At 41.1% G+C, this 13,699-nt stretch overlaps 1 protein-coding gene across 1 annotated transcript in view; it reads right to left on the bottom strand.

Annotated features, from left to right (window-relative positions):
- CDKL4 (cyclin dependent kinase like 4) overlaps positions 1-13,699 on the bottom strand; it is a 67,501-nt gene that overhangs the window by 41,950 nt on the left and 11,852 nt on the right. Inside the window, exons 2-3 of the mRNA XM_030799782.1 lie at positions 9,286-9,512; positions 5,850-5,971 (exon numbers count right to left, since the gene is read on the bottom strand). Of these exons, the coding sequence (XP_030655642.1) occupies positions 5,850-5,971; positions 9,286-9,453 (290 nt within the window). The 5' untranslated portion in view covers positions 9,454-9,512. The remainder of the gene's footprint in view (positions 1-5,849; positions 5,972-9,285; positions 9,513-13,699) is intronic.

Here is a 13,699-nt window from a genome sequence, read left to right as displayed (position 1 = left end):
GAGACCAGCCTGGGCCACACAGCAAGACCCCACCTCTACTCAAAGTTTAAAAATTAGCCAGACATAACAGTGAGTGTCTGTGGTCCCAGCTGCTTAGGAGATTCAGGCAGGATTTGCTTGAGTTCGGGAGTTTGAGGCTGCAGTGAGCCATGTTCAGGCCACTGCAGAGAGTGAGACAAGTGAATGAGACCTTCTCTCAAAAAACAAAAACAACCCAAAACATCATTTGTGGGTGTGTCTGTGAGGGTGTTTCTGGAAGGGATTCACATTTGAATCAGTAGACTGAGTAAAGAAGACCCACCCACAATGGTGAGGGCAGGCAGGCAGGCATCATCACATTGAGGGCCTGGATACAACAAAAAGGTAGAGGAAGGGATGCTTCTCTCTCCTTGAGCTGGGACGTCCATCTTCTCCTGCCCTTGGATGTGGAAGCTCCTGGCTCTCAGGCCTTTGGACTTTGAAGCTCTCTGTCCTCTCGGGCCTTAGGACTTGGCCTGAATTAGACCATTGGCTTTCCTGGTTCTCTGGCTTGCAGATGGCGGATTGTGGAACTTCTCTCCCTCCATAATCACACGAGTCAATACCCATAATAAATCTCCAGTTATCAATACCTCTATGTATCCCAATGGTTTTGTTTCTCTGAAGAACCTTGACTAATACACCTCCTGGGCATTCTGTAACTCCACGCTGTGCTTTATTTTTCTTCAAAGACTCATAACTCTTCTTTATTGTTGGAGTACATCAGAATGTAAATTGCACAAGGGCAGGAACTTTCTCTTGTCCATTATTATAGCCCCAGCACCTAGAACAGGACCTGGTACCTGATAGGAGCTCAATTAACCTTATCTCTCTGGCACTCCCAGAAATTTTATAAACTAAAACCCCGTGACAAATCTCTTTCTCTTTAAACTAGCTAGAGTGGATTCTGTGGTTGAATCCTGACCAATTCAGGACATGATACAAGAAGTGGATGTGGGAAACAATCCAAGGCTGTGAGAATCTAGGATTGGGTATCTGATGTACTGGGGACTGAAGGGCAGCATCTAATTACCATTAATGGCTGGGATGCTGGCAGATGGCCACTCAGTAAGGAAACAGGTATTTATTTATTTATTTTTTTGAGACAGAGTCTCGCTCTGTCACTCAGGCTGGAGTGCAATGGCGTGATCTTGGCTCACTGCAACCTCTGCATCCTGGGTTCAAGCAATTCTCCTGCCCCAGCATCCTGAGTAGGTAGGACTACAGGTACCTGCCACCACACTTGGCTAATTTTTTGTATTTTAGTAGAAATGGGATTTCATCCTGTTGCCCAGAGTGGTCTTGAACTCGTGACCTCAAAAAATCTGCCTGCCTCGGCCTCCCAGAGTGCTGGGATTACAGGTACGAGCCACTGTGCTTGGCCTGAAAAGGGAATTTAAATAATCACCTGTGGCCATCTGGAATAAAATGCCTATTCAAGGCAAGGCTTTGGTGAACTAAGTGTGATAGAACAATATGGGGAACATAAGTAGTAACAGATATGTGAGGTGGTCTGGCTGCTTCTAATTTCACTGGAGAAATTAAAGAAAAAAAAGCACAGGTTCAGAGCTTTAATATCTTGGTTCAAGGCACAGTTAGGACATCAGGCATTTTGATATTTACCATAAAAGAACCCCTTACTTCTTGTTTCTGTAGGACCCACTTCACAGATCCACTGGGACCTCTATGAGATTACTAAAAAACGGACACAGACAATAACCCTGCAGGATGCTCAATGACAACAAAGACTGAATTTATGTGAGGATAATTAGTTTCTCAGTTAATGAGATGAGAAGGAGAAATAGTCCAGGAATTGGAATGTGACATTTGAAAGTATTCATGTAACTAAGAGCACCCTAACTTCCTCCCAAACTTCTCTTCTCATAGGAAGTAGCCCCCAAACTTGTACAAGGAGGCTGGTTCTGCCTTGCTGCAGACTCTCAGATCTCACCTGAGGCAGGTGTGTTGTGTGGCGATGCCCGCTCTCTTCAAGCCTCCTCTCCCCATCTCCCCTCAAGGTCTCCAAACCTTAACTAAAGGCAGATCCCAGCATGACCCAGGGGGCCTATAACAAAGTGAAACAGAGGAAGAGGAGATTTACATAGCAAAAAGAACTACAAAATTTTGCTGATTTATAACGGGGAATGTATGAAGAAATGGATTTCACGGGTGTTGGACCAGAGGGGAAGAAATATGACTTTAGATTGGTCTGATTACAACAATATGGGCACAACTTATTCGAGATTCTGTTTTTTTTTTTCTTTTTTTTTGAGATGGAGTTTCACTCTGTTGCCCAGGCTGGAGTGAAGTGGCATCGTCTTGGCTCACTGCAACTTCTGCCTCCCAGGTTCAGGCAATTCTGTCTCAGCCTCCCGAGTAGCTGGGATTACAGGCACCTGCCACTATGCCTGGCTAATTTTTTTTGTATTTTTAGTAGAGATAGGGTTCCACCATGTTGGCCAGGATGGTCTCGAACTCCTGACCTCAGGTGATCTGCCCTCCTCAGCCTCCCAAAGTGCTGGGATTACAGGCATGAGCCACTGTGCCCGGCCCAACTCTTCTTTATGCTGTAATTTAGTCGTTGGGTCCCTTCATTATCTCACCATCCCATGGCTCAATCCACATTCACTACATTGATGATCTTTTTTTTTTTTTTTTTTTTTTGAGACGGAGTCTTGCTCTGTCGCCCAGGCTGGAGTGCAGTGGTGCAATCTCGGCTCACTGCAAGCTCCGCCTCCCGGGTTCACGCCATTCTCCTGCCTCAGCCTCCTAAGTAGCTGGGACTACAGGCGCCCGGCACCACGCCCGGCTAATTTTTTTGTATTTTTTAGAAGATATGGGGTTTCACTGTGTTAGCCAGGATGCTCTCTATCTCCTGACCTCGTGATCCACCCACCTCGGCCTCCCAAAGTGCTAGGATTACAGGCGTGAGCCCCCGCTCCCGGCCACATTGATGATCTTATGCCCACTCCTACGTAGGCCAAACTCCTACGTGTTTCCTCTAATAAACAATAGTCCAAAAGGCTTGGTATGTATACTAGCTGGTTGTTATGTCTGTTTGCTATTCACTGGACTTAGGCCTTTAAAAATACTCTCTTGCCTGTTATTTAAGTAGATTTTAGGAAGGGAGTACAAGTAGAAGACTTCTGTCTTCAAAAAAAAAAAAAAAAAAGAGAGAGAGAGAGAGAAGGAAATGACCAGTACACCTAAGAAAACGTGCTTATCCTTCCCTATTAATCAAGGAAATTCAAAACTTTTTAGCAAGGTACCATTTCTCATCTGTTAAATTTGGCAAAGATTTTTCAAAAAAGAGATGGGGTCTCACTCTGTTACCCAGGTTAGAGTGCAGTGGCATGATCTCTGCTTGCTACAGCCTCCACCTCTTGCGCTCAAGTGATCCTCCCACCTCAGCTTCCCAACTAGCTGGGACAACAGTCTAGGTTAATTTTTGTAGTTTTTGTAGAGATGGGTTTCACCATCTTGGCCAGGCTGGTCTTGAACTCCTGAGCTCACCTGATCCACTTGCCTCAGCCTCCCAAAGGGCTGGGATTACAGGCATGAGCCACTGCACCCAGCCTCCTTCTCTTTTTTAATGATTTGCTTTCTGTGTTCACTGGAAGGTAAGGTGAGGCTCCTTTTCTGTGTGTGCTTTGTTCAATGCTGTAGACAGCACTGGCTGGGCGCATAGTCTACATTTATGAAATTTTTTTGAATAAACATATTAATTGGATGTTAATCTTTTAAAAAATGTTATTTGTAAAATCTGCATAGGTAGATATAAAATTTATTAATTCTGGCAAATAGTTTACCCAATATCTCATTTCTATTTTAGTTTTGTTTATGGTACTTTTTTGTCAAAGGGAGTCTCTCAAACTAATGTGATTTAATATTTGACAGTTAAAAGTCCCTTTTTTCTTGATTTAGTCTTTTTCAAATTTCAAAAAAAACCCTGTTGGTATTCTGATTAGAATTTTGTTTAATAAATAGATAAAATGTAGAGGCAATATTTTTATAATCATGAATATTTCCATTTAGAAACATATTCATTTAAATAAAATCCTTACATACCTCAGTTTTGTAGTTGTCTTCATGCAGAGTCAGAACAACGCTTTATCTTTATTCCTAAACTTTTGTTGTTGTTAATATTTGAATGGGATCCTTCTCCACTAATTTTTGTTTTTTTTTTTCTTGAGACAGAGTCTCGCTCTGTCACCAAGGCTGGAGTGCAGTGGCGTGATCTCGGCTCACTGCATCCTCCGCCTCCTGGGTTCAAGCAATCATCATGCCTCAGCCTCCCGAGTATCTGGGACTACAGGCACCCACGACCACACCCGGGTAATTTTTATATTTTTAGTAGAGTCAGGGGTTCACCATGTTGGCCAGGCTTGTCTCGAACATGTGAGTTCAAGTGATCCACCTGCCTCGGCCTCCCAAAGGCATGAGACACTGCACCCAGCCGTTCTCTGTTAGATTTTCTAAAGTGCTGTTTGATACAAATGCTGTTAATTTTTGCATGTGGAATTTGTAGTGTTATAGGGGTCACTGTACTGAATTCTATTGGTTTTAATAACTCTTTAGGTGGTTGTCTTAGATTTTGTAGATCAGTAATATCTTGCAAATAATGACAATTCTATTTCATTTCCAAAAGCTATGTTTTATTTGTTTTTCTTATTACATTACATTGGCTAGAGTTCTCAGAACAATGTTACATTATAGTGGTGACAGCTGACATCCTTGTCTTGTTTCCTCACTTTAATGAAAATTCTTTTAGTTTTACCATTGAGTATAAAATTGGCAGTTGATTTGAAGAGGGATGTGTGTGCCAACACTTTGGGAGGCCAAGGCAGGTGGATCATGAGGTCAGGAGCTCAAGACCAGCCTGGCCAAGATGGTGAAACCCCGTCTCTTCTAAAAATACAAAAATTAGCCAGGCATGGTGGCGTGTGCCTGTAATCCCAGCTACTCGGGAGGCAGAGGCAAGAACTGCTTGAACCCAGGAGGTGGAGGTTGCAGTGAGCTGAGATCGTGCCACTGCACTCCAGTCTGGGCAACAGAGTAAGACTCCATCTCAAAAAAAAACAACAACAAAAAAAAAACTATTCTTTTAATCCTAGATGCTAGGGATTAAAAAAAAAAAAAATCAGGAAAGGATGTTGAATTTATCGACATTTCAAATTTTCAAATTTATCAATCATACGTATTTTTTATCTTATTAGTGAATTATATGAATAGGTTTCCTAGAGGCCGGGCGCAGTGGCTCACGCTTGTAATCCCAGCATTTGGGAGGCTGAGGCGGGCGGATCACGAGGTCAGGAGATCGAGACCACGGTGAAACCCCGTCTCTACTAAAAATACAAAAAAAAAATTAGCCGGGCGTGGTGGCGGGCGCCTGTAGTCCCAGCTACTTGGAGAGGTTGAGGCAGCAGAATGGCGTGAACCTGGGAGGTGGAGCTTGCAGTGAGCCCAGACCGCGTCACTGCACTCCAGCCTGGGCGACAGAGCAAGACTCCGCCTCAAAAAAAAAAAAAAAAATGAATAGGTTTCCTAGTATCAAACCATGGTTCATTCCTTGAACTCGGATAATCCAATATATAATTTAGCGTCAAATTCGTTTTGATTTTATATCTGCTGTAGGTTTTTCTCCTAATTATAATGCCTATAGGTAAATCACTGTTTGCCTTTTGAAGATATCCTGAGACTGAATGGGGTAGCCAGATGCATTGTGGTAGAAAGGGGAATTGCGGCTGGGATTTGAAATTTGCCATGGTTAATTCCACAGAAAACGAAACTGAGAACCGGCTGTACAAGATTTCAGTTTCCAGATTACTTACCTGTTTGGGTTTCTTTCCAACTCGTTTAAAAGTGTATGATCACAATATTCAAACACTAAATATATTTTCTTTTTTCTTCTAAATACTTCAGTGAGGTTTACAAGATTTGGATGTTTTAATTGCTGTGAAAGAATTGAAATGCAAAGTTAAGTGATCTGTTACTAGTAAGAGCTTCTCCCCAGACCCCTTAAAGAAACTTAGAGTTGGAAGAAATTTAAGATTCATCCAATGTACCTATAATAAGTGGTAACAAAATTGCTTGAATCTCTCTGGTGATAGCAAGTAAAGTATGTAACTTAAAATACTGCACTAAAACAAAAAACACTTTATGTATTTTATGGAAATTCTATATATACAAGTCATAAAATAACCTGAGTAGAAAATTGAGGAAATGAAATTATTGAGCAAGGACTATAAAAATAATCAATATCCACTCAGCTTACATATTGCCATAGATTTTATGGATTTAAATCCAGTCTGGATTCTGGTGTTGGCTCCCAGTAATACTCGTTCCTAACCATCAAATCGGAATAAACTGTCTATTCTAGAAGTCCCCACAATTAGTCTGTGTTTTAAATTTACTCATTTTCAGCATTGTTCTTTGATTCTGTTGTTCTGTCTTATGCATAGATATTTTGTGTGTTAAATTCTATTCCCAAACTGAAGCATTTCACAAGACAGACTCTGTTTAATATTGTAAACCCAAGGAAAAATGCTGATTAGGTAGGACAGACCATCACTACAGCGATTAAATAATTTTATCCTCCAAACTAGGGTAATGGGTAGAAGCCAGGACTATCGTAGGCAAACCAGCACATATGGTCACTCCGCCTGTAACTAGGGTGACCACATAATTCAGCACACACACCAGGACACTTTTTTTTTTCCTTGCTCTGTCGCCCAGGCTGAAGTGCAGTGGCGCCATCTCGGCTCACTACAACCTCCGCCTCCTGGGTCCAAGTGATGCTCATGCCTCAGCCTTTGCTGTAGCTGGGACTACAGGTGCTTGCTACCACATCTGGCTAATTTTTGTATTTTTAGTAGAGACGGGGTTTCACCATGTTAGACAGGCTGGTCTCAAACTCCTGACCTCAAGCGATCCATCTGCCTCGGCTTCTCAAAGTGCTGGGATTACAGGCGTGAGCCACTGGGCCTGGCCACACCAGGACACTTTTGAAAGGGGATGTGAACCAGGCAGGACACTGGGACAAAAACTATAAGGCAGAACTGTCTTGGGCAAATCAGGATACATGATCACTCATTCCTAACCCATCTTCCCTGTTGTTTTCCCAGTATAGTAGACAAATCAACTTTCCAAACTCTCTACCATTTACCCAGAAAAATATAGAGAGAGAACACAGCATTTTGCATATAGTAGAAGCTCAACAAATAGCAGGCCCAGTAGAAAGTTTTAGGTACAGAGACTCACAATGCATGCCTCTACCTCAGTATCTATTAACATAAGCATGGCTTGACCAAAACAAATGTCACCCTAAAACTGTGTGCCTGCTGCTCCACAGCTGGGGTAAAGAGAATCCATTATACATTAAAAATATGCCCAGGCTGAGGCAGGAGGATTGCGTGAACCTAGGAGTTCGAGATCAGCCTAAGCAACATACTGAGACCCCATCTCTCTAAGGGAAAAAAAGAGAAAAGCCCAAAGCACCAAACCAATTTGTTTTCTATGTGCTCCACTGCCTAAAAGAGCAGAAAGGCAAAGAGTGGAAGAGACTAGGTCATCTAAAAAGCCAGTGGCTTTGTGCTGCTGCAAAACCACAGTATGGAAGCAAAGCAGGGTCTCTACTAGGGGAGTAAAAGATTTACAGATACTACAGTTTGATGCAATGTCAAGGTTAAACCTGGTCCAATCTCCTGTCTTTGGCTAGGTCAGCAATTTATATCGCCTTTGCAAATGAAGTTAACCTAGCCCAGGAAAACAGTAACTTGCCTAAAGAAAAACAGGTAGTAAGGAGAGAGAGGCAAACAATTTAAATAACAACACTATGTGAAGAAAGTAAGGTCGATTGATCACAGAAGGAGCTGTTCAGGACATACATGGACATACCAAAAGCAGAAAGATGGACATTCTGACATTCTGAGGGCCTTCATCAGAGACCAAGCTGAGTCGTAATCAGGCTAGTTTTTACCTTACAGCCTCATTCTCAAGTTGGGGCACTTGTCATGCAGAAGGTACTACCTGAGCATTAACTTTATCTGAAGACTTGGGACGGAGAGGCTGACAGGTAAAAGCATTATTTTTATTAGAAAGCTACACAGCCTGGTTCAGACCCGCCCTGCAGCTTAGCTCAGTGAGGGTGCCAGAGCTGGCTAGCTGACCGGCGCGCCCTCTGCTGGCTGAGAGGTAATAGTGAACTTTTTTGTAATCATGAGGGATGTGTTCCTGAAGACTCTTTATCAAGTTACATTTCAAACAAAACCCTAGTATGTATTAGTTGAGGAAACCTGTGGGAAATAATATTTGAAAATGAGAGAAAATATGATAATTATTAGTGATAATTATTATCCTCCCTTACAAACTGAATTTCTGGGGATTTTCTAAAAACAGACGACGTGTCAAAAATGAAGGTTGCCTTTGTGTCCTTGAAATCACAGGGTCTTGTTACATAATGTGTAGCCCACAAACCAGCAGCTTCCGCACTCCCTGCGTACTCAGAAATGCAGAATCTCGGGCCCACCCCAGACCTCCCAACTCAGAATCTGCAGTTCAACAAGGTCCCCGGGGATTCCAGTGCATATTAACATTTGAGAAGTGCTGCCCCAGACCTCCGTTTCCTCTGCGGAAAATATGGTTGTTGGATAAGAAGCATCTCTAAGGTCGCTTATAGTTCTAAAAGTGTGTAAGATATTTAGCGTAAGAAAAAATTTACGTTGAGAACTTAGGAATCTTACATGTCAAATCTTATCAGAGTGAAAACAATCATAACAAAAACCTTTATGTAAAAAATGTGTACGTCACCGGGGGTGATATTCAGTATGTCTAAGAACCTGGGGTGCAGTGCAGGCAGGAACCAATGAATGTCGATGCCTACCAGGGCATTGGTGCGGTGCTGTGGGACTGACTCTCTGTGCCAGGAGGTGCTCTTTTAGTTGCTGGTTGGTAGGGGAAGTATTTGGAGGTATATCCAGAGAAGGGCCAGGGTTGGGGGCGAGTGTAAACACTGGGGTGAGTGGACTTAGGATATTTACTAACAAGAATAAAAGTTCTTTTCAATATAACAATCTATAGCTGTATTCATACACAGACAAAATCAGAGTGGCCAAAGTCCAAAGTGATAATCAACTTATTACCCAAAGGTGCTGATACAAAGGAATTTAAGTCCAATGAGGGAAAAATAACTTTAAAATTCTTTGTAATTTTAGCATGCATATTTCACTCAATTCCATGATATTTTACATATATATAAAGTTAACTTACCTTCAACGTACGTATTTCTCTTAGTGCTATTTTCTTAGTAACAGGATTATCTTCAGATTGAACAAATTTTTTAATAGCTGCTACTTGTCCAGAGGTTTTGTTTCTGCATTTGAATACAATCCCATAAGACCCTTCTCCAATCTCAGCTAATTTTTCATACTTTTCCATTATAGCTGAAGTGACTTAAATTATTATTGTATCGATTGACTTGCAGTACAATGCTGCACCTGGAAAATAAGGTAGACTTGCCTTAATCAAGCTATAAAAGACAATGTTCTCACAGGTTATATACAACCAATTTGCCCACATGCCAAAGGTTTATATTCATCAATTAATTGTAAATCCACTTAAAAACATTTGGATATTATTTTGTTAGTTTAGTTTAGTCCTCTGCAGTTCTTCCAGCTATCAAAAGATTTCATATGCTATTTCTGACAATGGTTCTATGTTGGCCTCAGTTGAATTAAAAGAATTTGTGGGAAGGAAACTTATCCCATCTATTGTTTTCATTATACTCAGGTAAATAACTGAAATATGATGCTGTAAAACCCAGCTGAAGGAACATTTCATACTCTGGAATATGCTGTTTATCTTTTCTCTTCTAACCCAAGTGCATACACAATGACTAGGAGTTGTGTAAGAAGACATGGTACAAAAAGTGCTATACTTCCACCTGGTGGCGAGAAGAAAGAGCGTGGGCCATTGAACAAAGCAGCCTTTAAAAACAGTAACAGGCCAGGCACAGTGGCTCAAGCCTGTAATCCCAGAACTGTGGAAGGCCAAGGTGGGTGGATCACCTGAGGTTGGGAGTTCAAGACCAGCCTAACAAATATGGAGAAATCCCATCTCTACTAAAAATACAAAATTAGCCAGGTGTAGTGGCACATGCCTGTAATCCCAGCTACTCAGGAGGCCCTTGAACCCAGCTGAGATTGTGCCATTGCACTCCAGCCTGGGCAACAAGAGTGAAACTCTGTCTCAAAAACACAAAACAATAACAAAATCCTTTTAGGGCATTTATTGCTCCTAGCTTTTATTTTCATGGAAGAACAGATTCTTAACTTCTTAGCCCCAAAAGAAAATAATAAACACAAAGAAAGCATTCATTCTTCATGAATTCTTTCACATCTATAGTGATTTCTATGGAAATACTGGGTTTTTCTGTTTTGTGTCATCCATTCTTGAATGAATGTTTTGGTGACCGAATTAAATGTTAAACATGATGACTAAGGCCAACATATTTAAATAAATCAGTCTAAGGATTAAAAATAGAAAAATTCTAATTAGTCTCAAAAACCCCACCCCACTTTATCCAGCAGAATCTTGTTAATATAACCTAATAACAATTACAATAATAATGGCACTTAACATTGTTCTATGCAAATTACATAGAATCTGCACAAATATTCTATGAAGTAGGTGTTATTTTTATCCAATTATACAGATGAGAAAAGACACAGTGAAGGTAATAGAGAATTAGAACCCAGGCAGTGAGATTTCAAAGAACACAGTTTTAATCACTACATTACACAGTTTCTCAGTTAAGTGCAAAAGAATGCATAATTCAGCCAGGCGTAGTGGCTCACACTTGTAATCCCAGCACTCTGGGAGGTGGAGGCAGGTGGATCACCTGAGGTCAGGAGTTCGATACCAGCCTGGCCAACATGGTGAAACCCTGTCTCTACTAAAAATACCAACAAATTACCTGGGTGTGGTGGCACAGGCCTGTAATCCCAGCTACTTAGGAGGCTGAGGCAGGAGAATCGCTTGAACCCGGGAGGTGGAGGTTGCAGTGAGCTGAGATCGCACCACTGCACTCCAGCCTGGGCGACAGAGCAAGGCTCCGTCTCAAAAACAAAAACAAACAAACAAACAAACAAAAAGAATGTATAATTCAAAGAACCACTTTATCCAGGTCTTGGTATTAACCAAATGTCAAGTGAAAGAGTTGACTACTTGTAAATTTCTCTTGTTTCAAATGAGTACACATTTTTTAAAACTTCTCTAATAATATTGTCTTTTCCATCTACAGATTATCTCCATGGTGAAAGAAATCATCTACTTCCACTTGCCACCATAAAAATATATAATGGAGAAAAATGTTTACCTGGATATAATGACTACTGACATACTATTTTTTACAGTGCTGTTTTTTCTGGGGGGGGGAATGAATTCAATTTCCTCTCTTATTAAAGAAAGAAAATTCAAGCATACACACTCAAGTAACACACGGAAAACCCATCACAGATTATGTTCTGAAAGCCCTATTAGTTATACTGTATTTTTACCTATGTATTATTATTTTAAAGATATTTAGATGTGAGCATGCATACATTTGCATAGTAATAGATGGCTGGAAAGAGAGTAGGAGAAACTGGGAATTTGCTTTAGAAAGTTATTGGCATCTGGCTGGGAGCATTGGCTCGTGCCTGTAATCCCAACACTTTTGGAGGCCGAGGTGGGAAGATCACTTTAGCCCAGGAGTTTGAGGTTACAGTAAACTATGATGGTACCACTGTATTATTTCCTGGGTGACAGAGTGAGACCCTGTCTCTAAAATAAAATGGTATAAAACTTTATAGATTTGTTAATTTAACCTACTTGATAAGTACTACAGTCATTGGGGGAAACTATAAATATGACAAGAAGCTTAATTATGAAGTTTTAATTTATGCATTATTTTATTATTTCCCTCTAGGTAGTTGATTTGATCTATTGATGTATGTTTTTTCTTTTTTCTCAACAGATGCAGTAATGACTGATTCGTCAGACTAATATTTAGATCTCATAATCACATCAACCAAATTGCTAAACACAATAAAATAAAGCTCCAGAAAATAGTACTTCACCTAGTAACCACTCAATATTTCTGTTTTCAAAAGTCCTACTCTATGTTCATGGAAAATGAGTCTGAGTATGCAAGCAGGAATTAGACCAATTCCTGTAAATTCCTTTGTGGAATTTACAGCTCTAATTCCAGCTTACTAGGATTATAACACAGTTTCTGGCGGCAGTAATTCCTAATCTCTTATTTGAGATCCAGACCAACTATCCAACTGCTTGATGAATATCTCTACATGAATGGACAGAATCATCTAAAAATTGGAACATTATAAACCAAATGCCTTCTCTTCTTTCTTATCCTCTGTCCATACCCAATGTTCACAAACATGCTCCACGTTATGCCTAAATGGCTTGTCAAGGTACATGTGGTGGGGGGCTTTGAGGTAGCCAAGGACAGTGACTGCTGCCTAAACCTAACATCTTCCACAAAGCAATACAAATCAACCAGGACAAATAAAACCACATAAATCCAATGCCTTCAATATAACAAGAAGACACAGGACTCTACAAACTTAGGTAGAAAAGCAAAGCCTAGCTGGGCGTGGTGGCTCACCCCTGTAATCCCGGCACTTTGGGAGGCCAAGGTGGGCAGATCACGAGGTCAGGGGATCGAGACCATCCTGGCTAACACAATGAAACCCCATCTCTACTAAAAATACAAAAAATTAGCCAGGCATGGTGGCACACACCTGTAGTCCCAGCTACTCGGGAGGCTGAGACAAGAGAATTGCTTGAACCCAGGAGGCAGAGGTTGCAGTGAGCCGAGATCGTGCCACTGCACTCCAGCCTGGGTGACAGAGCGAGACTCCATCTCAAAAAAAGAAAAGAAAAGAAAAGAAAAGCCTAAGTCTAAATTATGGAGGGGTTATCTCTTGAGCTCCCACTGTAAACCTTGGCAGAAGGCAAAGATATGAGAGGGGTCAGATCTAAAAAGCTATAAGAAAGACAGAAGAGTAAAAGAAGGGCCTAAGAAAGACTTAAGATCACCTCCTTCCCAAAGAGAAAACACATCACAAGTGTAAAAATACCCTAAGAGTGTCCTGGTAGATCAGAACACTCACTACAAGGAAGGGGTGTAAAAGTACATGGGTCTCAAGGTGGCACTAGTCAGTGTGTGCACCATTTTTGGGGAATAAAAGGACAGGAGGGAAGGGAAAGACATCTGTTGGAGACTGGACAGTGAAGGGAAAAAGAAGCGAGAAGGATATATTTGGCATCTTGCAAGACAAAAGAGAATTCTGAATTGAAGGACATGCGAATCCTCCCACCACCACTAAGACAGGGAAAAAGTGTCATCAATGAAAGAAACTGCACTTTACTGCAGTGACAGAAAAGACTCTCTTGGCCTAGGATGATAGCCAGTTACTAACAGCCAAAACCTGCCTGAGAAATGAAACAGGGGAAAGCCGTCCCCATACAAGCTATTATTGTCAGAAAAAAGAAATGAGAACCCCAAAATTTCAGTTAATGGAAATCATTTACAAAAAAACCCACACAAAATCTAACCATGAAGCGAAAGAAAACTAACACAAACACTCCAAACTGATTTAAATATCCTCTCACAATTTGG

The sequence above is a fragment of the Nomascus leucogenys genome, chromosome 19 (assembly GCF_006542625.1).
Source record: "Nomascus leucogenys isolate Asia chromosome 19, Asia_NLE_v1, whole genome shotgun sequence".
Lineage (NCBI taxonomy): Eukaryota > Metazoa > Chordata > Mammalia > Primates > Hylobatidae > Nomascus > Nomascus leucogenys.
The sequence above is the reverse complement of the archived record's forward strand: the minus strand, read 5'-3'. Positions and strand labels throughout refer to the sequence as shown.